Source organism: Lonchura striata, chromosome 1 (assembly GCF_046129695.1).
Source record: "Lonchura striata isolate bLonStr1 chromosome 1, bLonStr1.mat, whole genome shotgun sequence".
Taxonomy (NCBI): Eukaryota; Metazoa; Chordata; class Aves; order Passeriformes; family Estrildidae; genus Lonchura; species Lonchura striata.
In genome coordinates, this window is record NC_134603.1 from 71,356,910 (window position 1) to 71,379,110 (window position 22,201).

At 37.0% G+C, this 22,201-nt stretch overlaps 1 protein-coding gene across 8 annotated transcripts in view; it reads right to left on the minus strand.

Moving 5' to 3' along the window:
* Positions 1-22,201, minus strand: part of SEMA5A (semaphorin 5A) — a 315,656-nt gene that overhangs the window by 190,083 nt on the left and 103,372 nt on the right. For 7 of the 8 annotated variants that reach the window (XM_021546911.2, XM_021546907.2, XM_021546909.2 and 4 more), the window contains one exon: positions 8,771-8,870. In XM_021546911.2, the coding sequence (XP_021402586.1) occupies positions 8,771-8,870 (100 nt within the window). Of the gene's footprint in view, positions 1-8,770; positions 8,871-19,246; positions 19,462-22,201 lie in introns of those variants that run through there. The other variant, XM_021546906.2, reaches the window with a different exon arrangement.

Consider the following 22,201-nt stretch of genomic DNA (forward strand, 5'->3'; position numbering starts at 1 on the left):
TGATCAAGAGGCAGAGCTAATAAGTGTACATTTTTCAATTTTCTGTGGCTGCCAATAACCAATTAAAATATTTTTAGCTTTATAAAGCCAGCAGAAGGAAAACTGAACAAGAAAAGCAATGTGCAAGAGAGAGTAAAAACACCTTAGCAACATAAACTGGGCAAATGGACAGCACAGATTGACTGTGACTACATAAATAATTCTGGGCTAAGTGTTAAACTAGCACTCAGAGAGCAATCAGAGCTATTCCTACCTAGATGTGCCCACTTCAGTAAAGCTTGCAGGATTACATTTAGCTTTACAAATCCAACAGTTTAATATTTTAAAGCATGCATCACTAGAAAGTGAGAAGTCATTCAGAAAGCACATATATGAGAAAAAATCTAAAAGAAAATTAAAGAAATGAGCGTGACAGTAAAAAAACACATAGGAAATATAGTATTAATAAATCTGGCAATCCAAAGAAAACGTTATTGCCAATTTGCATGACATGTGCAGAGCCATTATGCTCCTCACGAGACAGGTAACAACGCTTTTTCAAAGTGTTATTGAGATTATGCCCTGGACTGCCATTTTTCATTCTCAATTCAGCTTTATTCCAGTGCATTTATGCTTCGAAGGCAAGAAAGAATGAAAAGGAAAAATGAAATTACATTTCTGAAGCACAAATACGACCTCTTAGCACACAGTCTTGCTTCTTTTCCAATTATGGTGGCAATGAGCAAGACAAATTTTGCACACTGGAACAAAACTGATTTGACACTGGTGGTAATTGGCAAATTTGTTTCCATTTGGTGCTTAATGAATGAGGAAAGCAAATATGTTACATAAATCTGCAAACAGAAGGACACTTAATGAGAAGAAAACACAACTAACACTGAGATAAAGCAAAATCCTTTACTCCTTCAGAGATCCAGCAGGCAGTAAGCATTTTGCTTTATACTCACAGCACTAAACAACTCTTCTAGCTCAGCTGTTCCCATTAGTCAAGAGCCTGCTCAAACCCAAGGGCAAACAGTTCCACAGGAATCAGCAGGAACTGAATGAAAGCACACAAAAAGTATGCTCCAGTCACCTCCTTCACAACAATACATTTCAATCTATTGCAGTGAATATGTTCAGTATGACTACAGCTAAAAGTATAAAACCAGTCTTCTCTATGTTCCCGAATAATCCAAGTCAAAAAACAATTGAAAATGCATAAAGATTCCAAAGTATATTATGTTATTCCACAATTAAGATGGTAAAGTTCTGGGTGAAAGGCAATTCTAGTTTTTCAATCTAGTAAAGTCAGCAAGTGGTAAAAAAATTAAAAAAAATTAAGGGCAAAAGGAGATAATCAATATAAATAAAACCATTATGTAAAAAATGTATTTGCTTAAATCATGAGTCTATAGGAAAAATATCTCAAAAAGCCTATGGTGATACACTGGAAATAAAAGAAACCTTATACAAGTGTTCTAGTTGAACCAGTTATGAAAATGGTCAAATTAAAATAACAAAAAGCAGAATGGTCAAAAGTTATATATTATCTTCATTTTGCACGAAATGAAAGACACAGCAAATGAGAATAATGAAATGAGAGGCTTATTGATAAATGCTGAAGATGTGAAAACAGTATATGTACAGAAATAAATATTTTCTGACTAGTTGGTCATGTTGATCCATCTAAAAAATTATGGAGAAGTGATTTTTGTTGTTGTTATTGCCCTTTTAAAACAATTTCTAAAATTACAGGTTTTCTTAAGGAATGAAGATGAACTATATTTTATTGACATTCAAAGCAGCAAAAGGAAGACTCACATAATAATAAGCTGACCAGTGAAACAATGAGCTTGTCAAACAGAGTAAGAAAATCACTGTGGGAGTCAATTATGATAGAATCCCAATAAAAATTTAATTAATCCACTCAAAGGTCCTGTGAAACCTAATTTTCTTTTCTGATGCTTTCTCCTCTGGATTAGTAAATCTTACTTTTTTTCTCTGTGGCTCCTCTTACAGCCTCAGCAATACTGGAGATGCTAGAACACAGCACTCCTGCACAGATGTTCAACAACAGCCAGATGTCACTTCCACATTCATCTTGCCATAGGCTTCTCCAGAAAAAGCAGAAAAGTACCAAGTGCCCCTGAAGCTCTGGAGGTCACCCTCTTCCTGAAGTCATACCATGTCATCTCAAACTTCCATTAACATCTTCCTCTGTTGGCCTTGACTTCTCACACACAGCACCCAAGTTCTCCCCAGCTGGCAATGGTCTCACAATATTTGATACCTTTCTGCCTCCAATGCATGCAGGTCAAGGATATTTCTGAATATTATGTTTTAGTCCAGGTGAGCTTGCGAGGTTATTGAGCTGTTTCTTTAGTAAGCTGCTGCTGGGTACAACTTTATCCTGAAAAATCATCTCAACCAAAATGTTATTCCTGTATTTCATAACTGTGGCTAAACAAATCTTTAATACTTTTTTTGCTTCAACACCACACATATGTCAAAGTACATGGCCCAGTTTTTACATTTTGGCAGATATTACATATAGTGTACAGTATTCACTCACATTAAGAGCCATGCAAATTCTGTGTGGTCTTGTTACTATTTCATTTTTCAGTATATGAATCTTCTGTTTCAAGATTAATTTAAAATTAAATTTAAATGTTGCTGCTACATCTCCTCCAAAAAAAACTCCAACAGTGGAAATGGGCTTAAAACCAGAAATTTTAGACAGTTTGACCTTTTTGTGTTCTCCTACTACAGTAATAAATTTGGGCACATAAAATTTGCTTGGAGTTTGAGTTGTTGGAGGTGGGATACAAGAAAGGTCAGTGGAAGAAGGTAAAGAGTCTAAAGTATCCAAAGTTTGGATATTTTATTTTTTGTTGTTTTTTTTTTTTTTTTTTTTTGGGGGGGGGTTGTTTTGGTTTTTTTTAATTAATAAACTGCAATGACAATGACAGAAGTTCCATTAACCCAAATAAAGGGGTCATTTCTCTTTTGCTCTTACTCTGAGTCAACTCCAGGGCTCCTGTGATGATGCACCATGTCAGCTACTCTAATTAAAATGCAAGACATTAAATCAAAACAAGAAAAGGAATGACTTTTGTGGAGTTAGTGAATTGCCTAGTGTCACTCTGCAACCAGACTATTACCAGAGTCGGTGCAAAGAAGAAGAAAACTGCAGAGTGGAACCAGGCATGAGCAGGAGATGTATGAAGCTTTAAAAATATTCAGGAACCTGTTAGCAAGGTAGGAAAGATAAGCAGTAGGGGAGAAAAGACCTCTCTCATTTTGCAGCAGTAAGATGATAATTTCTCACAGATTTAGCATTAAACCATACATTATTTTAGATTGGGCTAGATTAGCCTTCAGTCAGTGGAAGGACAGACATTGATTACCCTGAGCCAAGTGTTAAATGAACAGTGATATCCAGATGGATGTTGAAAGAGTAGAGCACCAATTCCCTCTGCCTGTGTATTCTCCCTGTATATATAGCCCTCAGAGCACCTTATTAACAAGAAGCTCTCAGATTCTCCTGCTGGGAGCAGGCAGCAGCAAGAAGCAAATCTGTATAGTTATTTATTCTTTATTAGAGATCCTTAATCCACTCTTAATGAATCCTTTAATTTGCCTTTTTGTTATTATGGCGAGTAGTGGTAATGGTTCAAATTAATGTTCCCAAACATGCACCTAATTAAGGGAGAAGCCATACTGTTGCAGTCCTTCATCAGTGAGATAAGGAGTGACTGAGGCAATAAGCCACCTCAAAACAAGACGTAATCCTAAAAACCAAGTTTAATTAACTTGAAGGAGAACATACAGGAGAAAGCCACCACTATTAGGATAATCTATTTTAAAAATTAAGTCCAGTATGTCCAAATATATATTAGGCAATTAAAAAGAAAGTTGGATAGCTTTGAGACAAATTTCTGATATTAACTATATAATTTAAAAGTACAGCTGAGCTAGCTCAACTTGAATTAAAAAAATAATAAAACTTCCAAATTTTAGGAATTAACTCAATCCAGGCTGCTATCAGTTCATAATTCCAAGCACAGGAGACTTGGGAAACGAGGATAACTTCATTTTCTCTTTAAAAATAGACATAATTCTTCTTATATGGTTTGAATAAAACTACTAAGAAAACAAAATAAAAATCAACCAAAAAAGAAGAAAAATAAATAATTTGCCCTAAACTACTGGATTTCAGACAGGCTTTTTATTGACTCTTGTTTAGCCAAAATGGGTGAAACACTTGTAGCAATTTTTGGTTTATCAAAACTAGAGCTTCTACATGTTATGTACATTGCCAGGAGATGAGGATGGAAAAAATGCAATGCACAATTTGCCTGGGCAATTCACAGACTGCACTGTATCCTTTCCCTAATCTGATCTTCTTCCCTTCAACTGACCTTCCCAAAGAAACATATGGCAAAATACTTTCACACAGCAATGAAGACAAGGTTGTTCTTGGAGAAATCCATGAATCTTTAAGCCTACTGGTATTTCAAAACACAGAAATCACTATAATATTTTATTACATGCCAAATCTGTCCACCAAGTAACACACAGAGAAATATTTCATCTGAATATTTTATTGGAATTTATCAGAATAAGATAAACAAGTAGTTTCTAATTTCCATGAGCTTTCTGAGGAGCTAATGCCCTAAGAGTAATCCTCTGCTGGTGCCACTTAATTATAGAAGTAAATTCTGCCCTGCCACATGGGTTGCCTTTTTTCTAAGAAAACAAATGAACTCCCAAGAAGGTTTCAGATTGCAATACAACTAATTTATTTTTATCTGCCAGGTCACATGCAATATTAAGAGCAATGCCTGGGGCACATTTTAAAGATACAGTTTCATAGGAGTATGGATTGCACCATTAATGTGAAGGAACATATTAGCCTTGGAGTGGTACCATTCACCGATTGCTGCTGATGGTGTAAGGAAGCTGAAATAAGGTTAGAAGACTCCAACTTAATCATCTCAATACCTATAGGAGAACTGGATGTTTTGCAGAACAAAATAAAATATATAGCAATCAGTTTTAACCTTCTCACAAGCAATGGAAGACAACATGGGGAAGCTGAGGGCAGGGATAGGCCAACAGATACAATTGCAAAGCATCTATTTTTGCACAGCAACAGAATGCCCACAGACATCAGAAGACCACCTTTACTTCCCAAACTGGACAAGCAAGACTAATCTCAGCAACATAGGATGAACTTCCCAGTTATTGCCTACTATGGTGAATACTACAGAATAAAGTCCCTTGCATATTTTTAAAGACCTCTATATCAAAATTATTTCTGTTCTAATTTTGTTAGCCATAGCAAAATGTGACAAAACTCATTGCTTCTTGACTAAATCACTCATGGCCAGCTTAAACTATCTAGCTTTCTGCCAACACTGCTCTTCCATTTACCCTGCTACATCCTGTTCTAGATGTACCTGCTGATGGATTTATGGGCAGGTGCTGTGCACATGCTCAGTCCATGTTATCCTGCAATACATTTCCAACCCTCTTCTCATCTGCCTTTTAGCAGTCCTTCCTTACATTTCTAACTAATTTCATTAAACCTTGTTCAAGAATATATAAACAGAATAGTACACCCTAGCACAATTTAAAGTCTGGGAGATATCTTTTGGGGTATCACAGGACCATATCTGTCTTTCCACATAGCTGCATGACATTGGTAACTCCCAACAGGAATGCAATCTGGATTCCAGTTGGGATCTTTGCTACCATTCTCAGTAAGACAAATCATAAATATATTTAGAGGCTGTAGAACTTCATAATTGAAAAAGAGTCATCTGCCATAAATATCAATAATGGAAAAGGGAATTAAGAATTTCCAACAGTGTCAAACTTTCACAATAGTATTTTGTTTGATTTCTAAGGCAGAGAAATTTGGGATCATTAAATCCATTAGGTGGAAAAAGTCAGTTATGAACATAAGATGAGCCAGAACACAGGAATGAAAGATCATTCCGCTAGTTTAGAATACCACCAAATTACTAAAGCAGATTCCTGAAGGTTCAAGGATGGGGTGGGCTGACCCTGGCTGAAGACTAGGTTCTCATCAAAATTGCTCTATCACTCCCGTCCTCAACTGGGCAGGAAAAGAAAATAAAATAAAAGGTGCATGAGTTGAGATAAGCCAGGGAGACATCACTCACTGATTACCTTCATGGGCAAATAGAAACAACTCAAAGAAATTAACTAAATTTATTACCAATCAAGATCAGAGCAGATCTGATTATACGCTGGGGACAGTGTGGCTGGACAGTGCCCAGGCAGAAAAGGATTTTGGGGTACTGGTCAACAGCCAGTGCCATGAACATGAGCCAGTAGTGTGCCCTGGTAGCCAAGAAGGCCAAGGGCATCCTGGCCAGTATCAGGAATAGTGTGGCCAGAAGAAATAGGGAGGTCATTCTTCCCCTGTACTTGGCCACACCTTGAGTTCTGTGTCCAGTTCTGAGCCCCTCAGTTTAGGAAGGATTATGAGATGCTTGAGCGCATCCAGAGGAGGGCAACTAGGTTGGTGGAGGGCTTGGAACACAAGCCCTGTGAGGAAAGGCTGAGGGAGCTGGCATTGTTTAGCTGGAGAAAAGGAGATTCAGAGGTGAGCTTATCACTCTCTACAACTCCCTGAAAAGTGGTTGTAGTCAGGTGGGGGTTGGTCTCTTTCTCCAGCCAACAACTGACAGAGCCAGAGGACACAGTCTTAAGCAGTGCCAAGAGAAATACAGGCTAGATATAAGAAAAAAGTTTTTTACAGAAAGGGTGACAAAGTACTGGAATTGTCTACTCAGGGAGGTCATGGAGTCACCACCTCTGGATGTGTTTAAGATTGGAGGTGGCACTCGGTACCATGGTTTAGTTGAGGTGTTAGGGCATGGGTTGGACTCAGTGATCTTGAAGGTCTCCTCCAACTATTCTGTGATTCACGGTGGATGGATTCAGACTACCTGCAATGGAGACTACATGCAGAAGGAGTGTAATCAGTAAGACTATCAGTGTGATCGACACTTGCAGTTTTGGGAGCCTGACAAGAGGCTGCTAGTCTCTGAATCTAGGACCCCATTATGTACTATGACTCATGGGGCACAGTGCATAAAGGTGTGTAGCAAAAAAGATGTACTGATATCAGTAATACATACAATTAGAGAAAACTGCTGGAGGGTTTAGGTGTTCTAAAGGAAGATCTCCATGCCCAAACACAACAACACCGGAAAGGTTAAAATTTGGAATGGAAATGCAGAATAAGGAAAGGGAAAGTCAATGCCTTCTATGAATAAGTAACAGCCAATTATATTGAACTGTGTAAAACAAAATTGCTGTAGTAATTTTAATAACCCTGAATATTTTTATTAATTTTCACCAAAACAAGAGATATAAAGCTCTGAAGCTTCCTTAGCTCATAGGAGAAAGAAATCTTTTGATGTATGGGATCTTCTGCAAAAAAGCTGAATTAACAGCTGATTTTTGTTGTAGTAACTGCTTATCCAACAAAATCATCCAAAGCTTATCTCATAGTGATTCAAAAGACTTCATCAAAAGCAATGGTTTAAATGAGTTTATTTTTTGCTTGGATTTGGACTCCATATTAACAGTACGGAGAATAAAATAAGTGAGGAAGAAGGGAAATTTATTCTTTTTTTTTTTTTTTTGAACAGTTACTATAATATCTGTACAGAGTGCACTGATCCAGCACACACTTTCATGGGTCTTGGGCCTGGGGAGAGGCTCAGACAACTTAAAATGACAGTACTTAAGAGTAGCAGCAGTTGATAACCTCACATCTTGTTTCATTGGGTAGAGTACAGAATTGAAAAATCAGTATCAAGGCACAGAATACCCCAATTCATGTGGGCCAAAGATATATGAATATATACACACACACACATACCTATTTCCACACTCAGAAAGCTTTCCCTTGTAGATAAGCAACTTCCACTGGCCCATGGAAAAAAGTTTTTTTTGCAATGCATTTTATGACTCTGCAAGTTGAAACTCATTTTCAGTTGAGAAGCAAACTGGGAAACAGAAATACATTCCAATGCTAAACCTAACAGATAAGTGAAGTGACTAGAACTTTGTTAATTCAAAAGTAAAATATACTCAGAAGGCAGCTGTGAACAATAAGTTTAGATGGCTAAAATTTTTTTGGCCAACCAAAATGTTTTACTACACCTCAGATGATAAAAGGGAAAAACAATAGTGCCCAAGGACTGTCACTGCCTCAGTGTTGACATCTAAGACAGTGTCACTGTTGATCACAGCTTGAAGAGTGCTCTCCTACTGTGCAAACAGTGACTATCACCAACTTTACCACTAATTCTGCAGTCTTTAACAGATCACTCCTGGCATAGTAGTGAATAATTATTAGAAACATCCCAACACAAAGAGCCACATTGTGTAGCCCAATTTGGGATCATCTCAAGCTTCAAGCAATGGCAACTTTTGTCACATTGTCGTACAGCACCTGCTTGTTCCACCCTATGCACACAAGGATTGTGCACTCCAGGCCAGTCCTCTTAAAAATTAGGATAGTGTAAGCTATTGTAAACCTTGATTGTCAGGCAGGCAGTCCATCTTGTAACTCTGGTCAGGGATTAGAGAAATAAACATACATAACATTCAGTTTAGTGGGTCTAAAAGGAATGGGAGTCACACAAGACCACACTGATATTGGAATTTGGCTAAATATTCCTTATCAGCAAAGAATAAAATCCAGTCTGGTGCAACACAAAAAAGAAAACAGATTTCTCACCTTGCTCCAGCAATAAGCTCTTTTTGTCCTGGGTCAAATGTTAACTGTGAGAAGTCCACAGCACCTTCTGCTTTGAACACGTGTAGCCAAGGGGCAATTTCTAAAAACAATCAAGAAATACAACTTTTACTATAAATGTTATAGGTGTAGTACATCGGGTAGCCACCATTAAATCTGCAGGTATTTTGTGTGGGTCTGCAAGTTTTCTCCTCATGGTCCTCTAAGGAAACATAGGAGACTTTCACCACCATGCCATTTAATTTATAACACAGGCCTGTAAAATATATATGGCAGCCATCTGATACACACTTGAATCAAGTATCCATATTTTGTTCTGAAATGCTTTTCCTCCAGAAAACACCACACTACAACTGCAATTCTCTGACACATACTCAAGTAAAGTTTGATTAAATTTCCATGCATCAAAAACAGCTCAGAACTAGAGGTTTTTGGGTTTTTTTAGAGAGCTACTTAGTTATTTATTTTCTTTACAAAAATATCTGATTGAGTAAAAAGCAATGAGGAAAACGATCAAGTTTGACTTTTCATAATTTTTCACAATAAAAAGATTGAGAAATGAGGGATGAAAAAGAAAAAATTCTTGGCATTCACTGATTTTTTTTTTTCACCTTCCTTTTTCAGACCAATTTAGTGCTACATTAAGCAGGGCAGACAAGCATGAGAGTTGCTGAAAATCAGCAAGGGGCATTACTTGTATTCAGTATATAAACTTGTTCCTACTTTCAAATTTAAGTACACATAAATAGTTGCAAATCAAATCCTTAAATATTTTCATACTAGTAGTTCATTTTTTCATTCATATCGCTAACTGAACACTAAAGAGTTTGGCTAAATAAACACAATATAATGGGCATATTTTTTTTTTTTACTTTTTTTAAATAGACATATAGAATATATGAAATTGCTGTAAGAATAGAAATGGTAGAAATGGCTCACTAAAAAAAGTCCAGTTGTACAAAAACCTCATTCTCTAGAATTCTGCAATTCTCAGGACATTAAAAAAAATCAAACATAAAAGCTTCATCAAAGTAGTCACAAAGCATTAAAACTGGAACTTACATGAAAGGTGAAGAGGGCTGAGCATGTATGGCATAATGGGCTGTGGGCCTATTTGAAGATTAGGTGTGAAATAATCACTTGAAAGACCAAAGACACGGTCATGGCCATTTAGAACACACAGTCAAAACCAACCCAACCCGTCTAAGGGTGCTGGCAGAAATGCAATTTTTGACACTAGTATCATTAGTTGCAGCTCAGGTTAAAAACATTCATTCTAAGCTCTCTTCTTCATTCACTCATTTTTGCTTTTGCAAATGTCTCAGTTGAAATAATCCATATTTGTTGCCTGTTTCAGGATGATTTGTTCCTAATTTAAAGTTTTAGCACAAGTGGGTTATCCATTCCTAAGGAATGAGCCCAGGAAAAAAATGTTATTCTGTGTCAAAACGTGTTCAGCCATTGCAGAGAACCATTAAATGCAGTGTGCAGAAGCTGTATCATCATATACTTTGGAAAAACAGATGGAACTGTGAAGTAGAATCTCTTGGGTGTCAGAAAAGTAACTTCTGCATTTTTAATGTCAGCTCGTATGCATCTGGGCAATTTCAGGCTCGCAGTGCCAGTTTGTACATGTTCTGCAGTACTTGTAGCTAAATTCACTGTTGATTTCCATCTGCATTGGATGGGTGCTCAAACCAGGATTCAAACACTGGGGTGGAAAGGGGATATGGCCACATATTAGATAACTGTGATTACAGCTGCCAGCAGGCATTACTTTAGATGCTGTACAGAGAACCCATCAGGATTCTGAGGGAGAAAAAACACTCATATACATTACAGGCCTGTATATATAGCCTTATATGTACTTACTTATCTATTTTTATTTAAATATATATATATATAAAATATATTTATATATATATATGTATATATATATGCTTGCCTGTGGCTACACAGGCAAGCATAAAAGACATGTTTCCTAAATTTTTTGTACTTGATTTTGCAGACTTAACTTTTCAATCATGCATTTAATATGAAACAATCAATTGCAAATTTCTAATACATTAAGAAATTAGGTAGGACATGAAGATGAGGAAATCCAGAGGTAAATAATGAAGAATTTCACTTACTGGCAAAAGAAGGACAAAAAAAAAAGAAGAACAAAACAAAAAACCAGCCAGACGCACTGTGGAAACATCAGTCTCTGAAAGAGCAACAAGGTAAGCAGCTGAAAATGGAACTACCCCAGCTCTATATTGGTAGGACAAGTGAGACCCTTGGTCTTCTGAAAGGAGAGGAGTGGCTTCCCACAGCAGGAGAGGCCAGGGGCAGTTCAGTACACAGAAGTACTGCAGTGCCAGAAGGCTACAGGGAAGACTGAGATTCAAAGGCTCAGTTCTCTTCCACTTGTCCTGCTGTCTCAGCAAAACACAATAAAGCTTCAAGGTACAGCAAGCAGGTAATCACCACTTCCAGGGTTGGAGCAAGGGAGCAGGGGCCAGGCAGGGCAAGGCAAGCCCAGGCTAGACAACAAGAATGAGGACTCACTAAGAAATCTCTCTGAAATCTGAATCCTCTTCAAAATATAAATTATTTTATCCTGTCTGTTGCATTCAGCAGTGCTCTTGCTTGAGGGAATAAGGTCAGGAAGACCACATGGCTGCTAGAGCTCCTCTTTTTCAGAAAACACTCTGAAATTTTATCTCTTGTGTGTCACAGTGGCAGTATGTGTCACACAGAAATAAGTATTTATGATATACAGCTACAACTTCATGACACTTTTGTAAGGAAAAATGAACAAAAACCCAGTGCCTGCAAAAAATATTTCAAAAAAGGCAATCCAACCCCATGTACATTGCAAAAGTAAAAGGTTATGTAACTAATTAACAGCATAATTAAATTTCACCGAAACAGTGAAATCTAGCTGAAAACCCATAGGTGAAACATGACTTTTTAGTTTTGCTATGAATTATCTCCTTAGAGTCAAAAATTCATAATTAGCTACTAAAGGCCGAGAAATTATTTTTCTTCCAATTAAAACTATAATGGTAAAGTAGTAAGAAGTAATAATTTAAATTTATTAATGATTTTCATGCAGATGTAACATGACAAGCTTTACACAATAACATAGCTGTACATTTTGTGCACTACAACAGTACCATAAATAAATGTGTAAGGCAATTAAGCTGCCTTGCCAACAGGTAACCTAATAGTATTGCTTTCTGGTCACAGGTGACAAACAGCAACATCCCTACGCTTTCCAGTCCTAACCCTCCCCTTCCTGACATTTCCCTCCTTTTCCTCTGCCCTCACTTCATGTGAATTACAGTAAAACACCAAGCCCTTTATTGACTTCTGTCTTCTTACTCCTGATACTGAGAACACTTATTGAAACACACCTTCAGCCTGGATTTGTTTTTCCTTTAAAACTAAGTAGGCATGTTTGCCATTCTGCAGACTTTGGTCTAGGACTCAAAGCTGCCCAGGGAAAACTATCATGGTATACATACAGTCATGACAGCAGGTGATGGCCAACACTCACTGTGTCCTTTTGGTACATTCAAGACAGACCTACCCTTAGCAACAGCAAACAAAAAAAAAATTTCATTGCTTTTATAGGAGTGTAATCCGCAGGCCTTATAACTCAAAAATATTTCCAAAAAACCCACTTTCTCACAGAACTAAAAGAGGGATGTTCAAAAAAATTCCTTCTGAGAAGGTACAGGTCTCTTTCACACGCTGGGAATTGGATGTTATGGGTTTTCCTAGGGAGTCCGGGTTTTGGGAGGAAGAGTTAATAGCTTAGATTTAATATAAAACAAAGTTTGCCATGGTCCATAAATCTACAGCAAAGCAAACACACCGGATTCCACCCAGTGCAGAGGAAACATCAAGGAATTTTCTTAAAAAGGTTTAAATACAAAGGAGGTTAACAATCAAAGCTGGGCAGAAGGACATTAGATACTCATATTAAAAAAAAATGAAAGACCAGAAACCTGCCTCTTTTTTACTTTAAATTTAGTCTGCCCAACAAGTCATGACTTGTTTGGTTTACATTGTTCCAAGGACTCCCCAAGGGTTGAGCTCTACATTTCTTTGCAAATGAAATTGTAAACTTCCCTCTAACTTAAGTTTCATTCTTCAGTACTTCAAAGTAGAGCTACAGTAAATCGTAAAATAAATTGAGAAATTACTTACAAGGAATAGAATGGTATGTTGAGAACCAAATTAAGAAGTGATCTTTAATAATATTACAACTTGGCAAATAACAAAGTCAAAAGACAATAAGAACCTCCTAATTTCATTTTAAAATTAATATAGATATTAAAAGTTTCAGTAGTGTTTATGGTGTATGTATGTGATACCGCGTGCCATGGTGTCCTTTTTACAAATAGTGAGCACAAAGTTAAACATATGAAGAGTAGCACTTTCTTGAAGAAATTCTGTTAGCAAAATAACAACAACAGCAATAATAATAATAGCACAACAGCAATACCACTACAATACCAGCAACAACAATAACACCATCGTTAAAAACTAGCAGATTTGCAATATTAGCAGAAGTCTCTGGGTGGCATCAGTACAACAAAGTCGCTAATCTTATCAGAAGAAAATTAAAATATATTTCTTCATGCTAAAGCTATTTTTACAATTAAATGTATCTAATCTAATGATACAATAACTCCATCTTCCTCAAGCTGCATAATAATTTTAACTTTAGATCTCTTCCCGTAATACTCAAGTTACACTACTATCCTCTTCAAAGGCAGTGAGACATGTCAGAAGTCTCCCCAGGGATGTGCCACGCTGACTCCATTACATCACCCCTAGTGCCCTGGTGACAGAACCATTAACCCCAGGGGAATATATTAAGCAAGGTGTCAGGAGTGGCAAGAGGAGATCCACCTGTTCATTCATTCAGCATGTCCTGCCTGGGGGTTCATTTGCAACTTTTGTGCTTGAAGGACACAGCTAGGAGCACTTCTAAACACTCTGCTGTGGCACTTTAGGACTCCACAGTCTTAATCTTAAAACTAGAACTGAGAAAAACAAGGTTTTCTTCAGCAATTTCTGTGCACCATCTGTATTGACTCAGTGTGACTGTTAAGTTCTCATTTTAAAATTACATTATATTATAAATATATCTGTGAATAATAAATTCACTCAGAACAACTTCAGGTTAATAAGCATTGCTCCATATTGTAAAAACAGGCAAGAAAAATGGCATGACAGAGACTGTTGCAGAATCTTTTATGATTCACTTTTGCCTAGACTTTTTTCTTACACTTCCGATCACCAGTTTTCCTACCTCTTTCACACTATATTCTCTCCTCACAGAAATATATTAAACACACCCTTGCTGGTAAGTCATTGACTCACTGCAGATAAAAGGAAAAAAGCTGCCACAGCTCAAGTGAAGAAAGGAAATATATGCCAACACTATTCCACAGGTTCTAACTAAAAAGAGGACTCCATCAAGAAAGTTCACCAAAAGAACAGTTGTATTACTTCTGAAACCAATCACAATTCACACCCCTGCTTACCAGAAATATAACTTGTCAAAAATATAACTTCTTTTTCTAGAACTTGTTCAAGCCATATGTTTCTTGGCATTTGCATGCAATGACTCCAATGTTTTAAATAATTTTGATCAGTAAGTGTAAAAATAAAAAAAGAGTAAATACTGGGTAGAAAGCAGCTATAGTTACAAACATGTAACTGACAATATAAGATATCATATACAGGTTTTTTTCCCTCAGGTGAACTTCTGAAAATACAGCTGCAAACAATCTTCTGGATTAGGCATTGGAGCTTGTCTGGTTGTCATTGCAATGGAAAGAAACTCATTGCTGTGCCTGAACAAACTATTTTGTGCACTCCTCAGGCTGCAGTACCATGAAGCTCCACCACAACTGTGGCAGTTCTATTTCTGGTACAAAGTGTTTAAACCCATACAAATGCAACCTATTCTTTATATACTTGTAGACTCATGCTTTATTTTTACTTACTTTGAAGCAAATTCCTACTCTAGGCTCTACTCTAACAGAGCTTAGCTTTGTTGCAGAACAGGCCAGAGCAGATTTTTCCCAATTGATTTATTTCTGTTGGATGCATTAACCATGAAATCATTAAAAGTGCCATTTCTTTTGAGAAAGAAAATCAAAAACATGATAAAAGAATCATAAACCAAAAAAAACTCATCAAACAACTATAATTAATACAGCAAATATTTTTGATTTCTCTTACAGAAAAGATTCATTCTACAGCTTACAGTACTCCAGCAAAAAAAAAAAAAAAAATGCTAAACTATATTCATTACAAAATCTAAGCACAAACATCTGCTCTGCTCTTCTTCCATAAGGCCCATGGTAGAAGCCAAGCACTCGGAGGACAGCAGCTCACTGCAAAGGAGAGAAGGCCTGCCCATTTACAGCCTGCTTTTCTTTTAATTCCAGACATATGCTTTCTATATGCAGTGTTATGTTTGTGCATCTGCTTCCAGGACCATATACCTCTTCAACTTTATGACCCTGACTGCTTATTACAGAATTGTATCCCCAAGGTGACTGCCTTCCCATGCTGTGGAGACTTATTCCATGGGACTGGAGAAAATCCCACAGGGAGATTCTGTAGAGTGTCCCTTGCTTAGGTTGCACATCCAGAGGTGCTGTGGGATGCAAAGCCTGTCACACCCAATACAATCACAGTCTGCGTATCCATTAACCCTTCCTACATGCTCCTACTGCTGTCCTCCTTTAGCATGCATTGCAGGGGCAGAAAAAATAATTATTAATGCATCCTACAATAATAGAGCTTGAAGGTAAGAGCAACACTTCATTTTGGTTCCACAGTTGGAGTTAACTAGAAGGAGAAAGAAAATGCCCAAGTAACACAACATTAAGTATAAGGCACATATGTACCTCGCCAGAATGAATTAGAAGGCATCAGGAAGGTGCTTTTTCTGTAAACTTTCATACACAAGAAGGCCAAACTACTGCATTTAGAACTTTAGTCAAATAAACAAGGAGTTAACGAGTCTCTAACATTTAAACCTCACAGAAAGAGGTAACGTTTTCTAGAAGAAAAAATACAAATTGAAAAGAACGCTCAACACTCAGCTCTACACTCCAGCAAAATTCCTGGTCCACCTGTTACTAGAATGTAGTTGGCATGTCCACTTTTTCATAGGTACAAACATTCATTTGTCAGGCCTCATGAGGGCCAGAGATGTAAATAAATCTAATGGTCTGTGCTACCAGAAGGCTCTAACAATCTAATTGGAGTACACCAGAAACAGGCTGAAAACAACATATGAGAAGAAGAGCAGTAGTTCAATGACAAAAAGACAGCATCAACCAACACCATTTAATGCTTTTCTGTAAAATGAAAGGATTAGGACAGATGGATTAGTTACAGTATTCAGTATTGCATTTTAATGAAAAAGACACTTTACCTGCAATACAGAACTCATTTATATTAGGGCTGTGTACAGAATTAAGAGTGTGGGGATGGATATCATAACTGGGACGTGAGAGAATATATGTTTATATGTTTAGCCAAGCCCTTATTTTTTAATAAAATTGTAAATTTAAAATATTTCCTATAGAAACAATGAATATGTTTTAATCAGAATAATATATTGAAAAATATAGGCATTCTGATAATTAGAGATTAGACAGTAGGAATTCTACAGCTTCCAAAAAAGGTGTCCAGGAAGATAAAAGAAAAAACGAAACATCACTTCTCTCCAAGAAAAAAAAAAAAAAAAAGAGAAATTTTTGTCTGGACTGGGTTGTTTAATGCAATCCAGTCCTCTATAAAGGAAAAGATGAAGTTACAAAGTTGCCCAGAATGATTAAATCACCAACCACAAACTAAAAGATTCTTCTTTTAAATCTTACCACACTACATTTGGTTCTTCTTTGGAAACATGAAAACATATCAGATCTCCATCTGCATTTCAGAGCTCATCTTTGCTTACAGAGAGAGGGGAAGAAAAAATGAAAGAAAAAAAGAACCAACAAAAAGACAAAGCAATCTCAAAACTACATATCCCTTTCAAGATGCAGTATTCTGGAGGTCTCTAGATCCCATAAACAAACCAGCTGTCTTCCTTCTACTAAGCAATAAAACTTAATACAGTCCCAAAGCTTGCTTTTCTATACAAAGAGAACTGCAGAAGCCAAGAAATAAATATCTATATCTAGCCTTATCTAGAAGCTCTGCTAGCTTCTTGCACTCCTCTCCACTTTAAATCATTTGTAATAAAACAAATCCCAAGACAATAAACCTCTTGATATTCTCCAGAAAGTTCACCACCTGTTTACTGTGCATTCATTTTATGAACAGCTATTACAGCTTCAGAACAATTTTGGAGGTAATAAGGCAGGGCTGTAAGTAATTTATTATTAATGGAGAAAAAAGAAAATGAACATACTTCCTACAGTATATGTTTCTTGACTTTGAATGAATGAAAACTTGAATTTCTTTCTTAAGCCTACAGAAAACTTGCTTCCTTTTACTCAAGTACTTTCATCTTTCATTGATTCTCTCAGAAGGCACAAAGTGGCTGCCCTGGCCGCCTGTCTACTGCTCTCCAGGCAGTCACAGCAGTTGCCCTGCTCCAGTTCCCTCATCTGCCTTAACAATGCACTCTAACCTTCAAAATCTAAAATCTACTCTGCATTCCTGTTTTCTCTGCCCTGCCAGAGCTCCCCTGCCAGAAGTACATATTGCTGTATTCTTATGTGTGTGCATATGTCTATTACTGGGATAATTAAAGGGAATTTGGGTTCTCACTGTCTGCACCCTCAGGGAAGACACAGGAACATCTGCTGCAATGCCTACTTATTTCTTATTTTTCTGAACAAGGGTTTGGAATTGTTTATGCTTCATTGTTCAAACACACATACTGCATACAAATATAAGGAAATGTAAGGGAAAAAAGACTGAACCCCCACCTAGATGAAAGTGGTTTCAGCACTTCCAGCACAGTCAAAAACCACTAACTTGACACCTCATCCAGCACAGAGTCCTAATGCTCTTCCCAGGGAGAGCAGCTACTCCTTACAGTTAGAATCTCTGGTCCCTGTGCTGCTGCTGACAATCTTCCTGAATGTGACAGAGGGACAGACTGCCCATGAAACACATTTGCCATCCTCAGTCATGCACTCTCTTCAGAGTGATTTAATCTTTCACATTTTAACACTTACGTGCTGGCTTTGGCAGCCAGTCAAAGAATTCATTTTGAAGGCAACTGTGTTGTATACTTATGGGAAATCATTATTTAGTCTCAAGACAGAGTTTTGTAAAGAAATCTGCTCAATTTTAATACATGTATTGTAGGGAACAGAAACAGAATGCAGACTGCCCATAGACAGTGCCCATGCACTGTTATTTTCATTGGAAATATCTATGCTTCAATTAGCAAGACCTTTTTTTGCTAGAAATGACTGTCCTGCAATGGTGCATTCTTACTGATGTTGGTGTATGAACATATCAAACTTTTTTATTTACATTGTTTCAGCAAAATAAAATTTCTTGATCCTATCAATTCTGCCCAAGACTGTAGCTCACAAAATAAAGGTCAGATGCTATTTCATTAAGAAACACAAAATCCAACAAAATAAGACATATTATGAAGACAAAGGGTATAGAGAACAAAGCCTGACACTAATCTATTTAAGAGTTTGGAGCCAGGACTTCAAAGAGGAATATATTCCCCACCTCCTCCACTCCCCCACCACAAAAATAAAAATATGCCCCAAAGCCAAAAAAAAAAAAAAAAAAGAAAGCAATATGCAAGGGGAAAAAAAAAAAAGAACCACAACACTACAATCAACATTTCTCTTTGTAGAATTTACTTTTGTTCTAAAAGACACTGCTAAACTCCAGGGGTTTGTCACTACTAACAACTATTTTAGTAGATTTATTGTAGAGCTGGTTGTAAAACAGTCCAGTCCTAATTCTGAGAAATGGTAGAAAATAGCCATAAATCCATCAAAACAGAATCTGAAGTGAGTACTGGAAATGGAAAGACAAGCTTATGACAAGCCAAAGTTTGGTCTAACCTGAATATGACAAATTGTCATGTAACAAGTATCTATCTATACTTGTCATGTAACAAGTATCTATCTATCTAGCCACAGAAAAACAGCTGCTACGCAGAGTCCTAAAGTCTTGTCAACAGCAGACAAGCATTGCCACAGAAGGAAGACAAGGAAGAAAGCATGTAAAAAAAAAAACAAAACAAAACAAAAAAAAAAAAAAAAACCCAAAAAAAAAACCACACAAAAAAAAAACAACCCACTTTGAAGAATCACTGACTGTGGTTCTCTGTTTCCACCCAATCTATCTAATAAACAGAATATATCTTGGTAAGGTTATAGGTAAGACTCTGGTTATTTAAGAAATTAGAAAGAAAACCAAAATGTTAAGTAACGTTTTTCTCCCCACCGCTTGAAATTCTTGAAACTTTAGAGCTTGAAGCAAGGCCAAAGGATGGGCCAGAGTTTCCCCAGTATCTCAGCCAAAGTGACAGGCAGCAGAAGGTGACAGGCAGTGACAGGCAGTAAGGGCAGCAGGTGCCATCAAGTGACAGCAATACAGGCCCCATAAACACTGCACAGGATCTGGAAGGGAAGACCACTGGGATGAGTCTTTCCAGTAACTGTGTCACTACAAAGTATGAAAACAAAGTTGACCAGGAGCAGATGGCCAGTAACTGCGATTGTTGGCATTTTTTCTGATCCAGCAGTCTAAGTTACTTAGACTGGTTTGGGTTGGAAAATACCATTGAGATCATCGAGTCTAACTGTTAACCCAGCACTGCCAAGCTCACCACTAAACCAATTCCCCAGGCATCACATCTCTATTGAATACATACAGATGTGGTGACTCTACCACCTCCCTGGGCAGCCTGGCTAAATGCACAACAATGCTTTCAATGAAAAAGTTTTTCCTAATATCCAATATAAGTCTTCCCTGGAAAAACTTGAGGCCGCTTCCTCCTGTCCCACCACTTGTTACAATCTACACCTTGATACAGCCTCCTGTCAGGATGAATAATAGAGCATGATAAGGTCATCCCTGAGCCCCTTTTCTCCAGTCTTACTTATGAAAAAAAAATAAAATTCTATCTGGTGGGGAAAAAAATGAAACAGAAAAAAATTAGTGCAATATTGTGCTCCCTCTTGCTGTAAGCACACATACAAAAAATTAACAGAACTTCATCTGCATACCAGCTCTATTTCTTGATTGCTGATCTGTTTATTTAACATATCCCAGTTTGGATGATTTACAACACTTTAGCAAAAATACAGCTCTTTTGAAGAAGAAGAAAAAAAGAAAGATCACAAAAAAATCCAGATTTTAAGTCCATCTGCTCACTTTGTACAGATAGTAGAATGCAGCAGGAGCCTCTCACTCATTTTACTCTTTGTTAACAACCAGAGAACTGCACATGCTCTAAAGAGCCACATTAGGGCAAAAAGGAACAACTCAGCCATGGGAAGGTTCATAGGACATGTCTGCACAGCTCACTAGTCATTGTAGCCACAGATAATTTTATATTACCAAAATTTATGGAAATTATTAGGTCCAGCACTTGACTGGGATGCCAAAATAATTGTGAATTGATGCTTGCTTCAAAACATGATCACTTTCAGAGGGAAAAAAAAGTAGCTGATATGCAAGTCCATTGCTTTGAGAATTCATCCCCTACCATTCCTTCACTTTGATGGGAATGGGCACCAATGACACTGGGTGATTTGGGGAAATATAGGATAGTGAACTTCAGTCTCCAAAGATATTTTTTTAGTTAACAATAAGAGTTGAAGGTTGCTCTTCCCCATCAGATTCTTGATCTCCTATACAAAAGTAAAAGAAAACCTGATTCAGTAAAGAAAAATATATAGAACTGGTAAAGGAATATTTTCCTCCTTAAGAGGGGCTGATTGTTGGCAAGGTAGTGCAAACAATCTCATAGTCCTATCATCTAGACAAACAAAATTGCAATATCTAGCAATCTTCACTGAAAAATCATCTTCATTTAAAGAAAAACCCGAAAGATGATACAGAATGGAAAGCAATATACCATAATACCATTGCAGATACTGGAAGATCATCTTTGAAATATATTTATGAACAATTGGAAACAAAGGAAAAACTAAACAGCTTAATGGACTACTATTAGTTTACAAGAAAACTTGCAAGAAGATTAGGTTAAAGAGAAGAGTACAAACAAAATCAAGTTCATATGCCATTTATCCTCCTTCATTCAGCCCACATATTATTTCCTCTTGGCACATGTTAAGTGCATGCACTCCATACACAAACCACAGGATAAAATGAGCAGAGCAATGTACTGAGTCTATATTACTTAGACAAACATCAAGTAAGGGAATTCTGTGGTGGTCAGACAATAAGGTTAAGAAAATATATTTCTTACGATTCTCTAACCAAGGAATCAAAAATAACTATGCTATTTTTCTTTTCTGGTTAACCTCAAGTTGAAATGAAGGGTTTAAGTTCATTTCTTCTGTGGATTGAGACATGCTATTTTCAAGCATGTTTATTCAACTGATAACTTTGTTACAGCACAGTATGTATTTAAATTATCACTAAATATAGCTTCTAAAATTATTTAAATTGATGTTTTTTGTTGAGACAGCACAACTTTAAAGTCTAATTATTTTATGGGAGCCTATAAGAATGAGACTTGCCCCAGAGCAAATGGTCTCTGCTGTTCTCCCAATACCAATTAAGTCAAGTTCACAACTGCACTTTATTTCTTATAGAAAAGCCTAAGAAATTCAACTTTATGCAGATAAACTGCAGGACAGTCAACACTTAAAATTTCACACCTGAAACTGGATTTGGGCCAATTTTTTTTCCAGCTCACTCACACACTGCTAAGCAGTTGTGATGGCCCCTTCAGTTCTACCTCATGGATAGGGGTCTGTCTACAGAACGAATCTTCAGCTGAGTTTTGAAAGGTCTGGTGTTTCAAAGTTCAGAAAAAGTGTGTGTCTGGAGAAACAAGCTGCCACTGTAACTACTTTTATCATTTTTGCTTTCATTTTTGGTTTCGTTGGGGTTTTTTTTATAATCTAATAAAAGGGCAGGTCCCCAGAGATCTACCTCAAACGTTCTGTAGAGCAGGTGGACTATGAAATGCTGGAAATATTTAGACAAACATTACACTACACAACTGTTTTGCTTTGGGTTTTTTTGCTTAAGAACAGTTCAACCTTTATAAAGCAGCATTGTTTCTCACAGAGCAAATGTGGGTTTTACAGCCTTTTCTAACTGTTCAGGTTAAACACTATAGTAGAATTCCTTCACTATAATAAGAGAATGCTTTTTTCCAAGTAGCTGACCATCAATAAATCCTAATACACTTACAGAGCT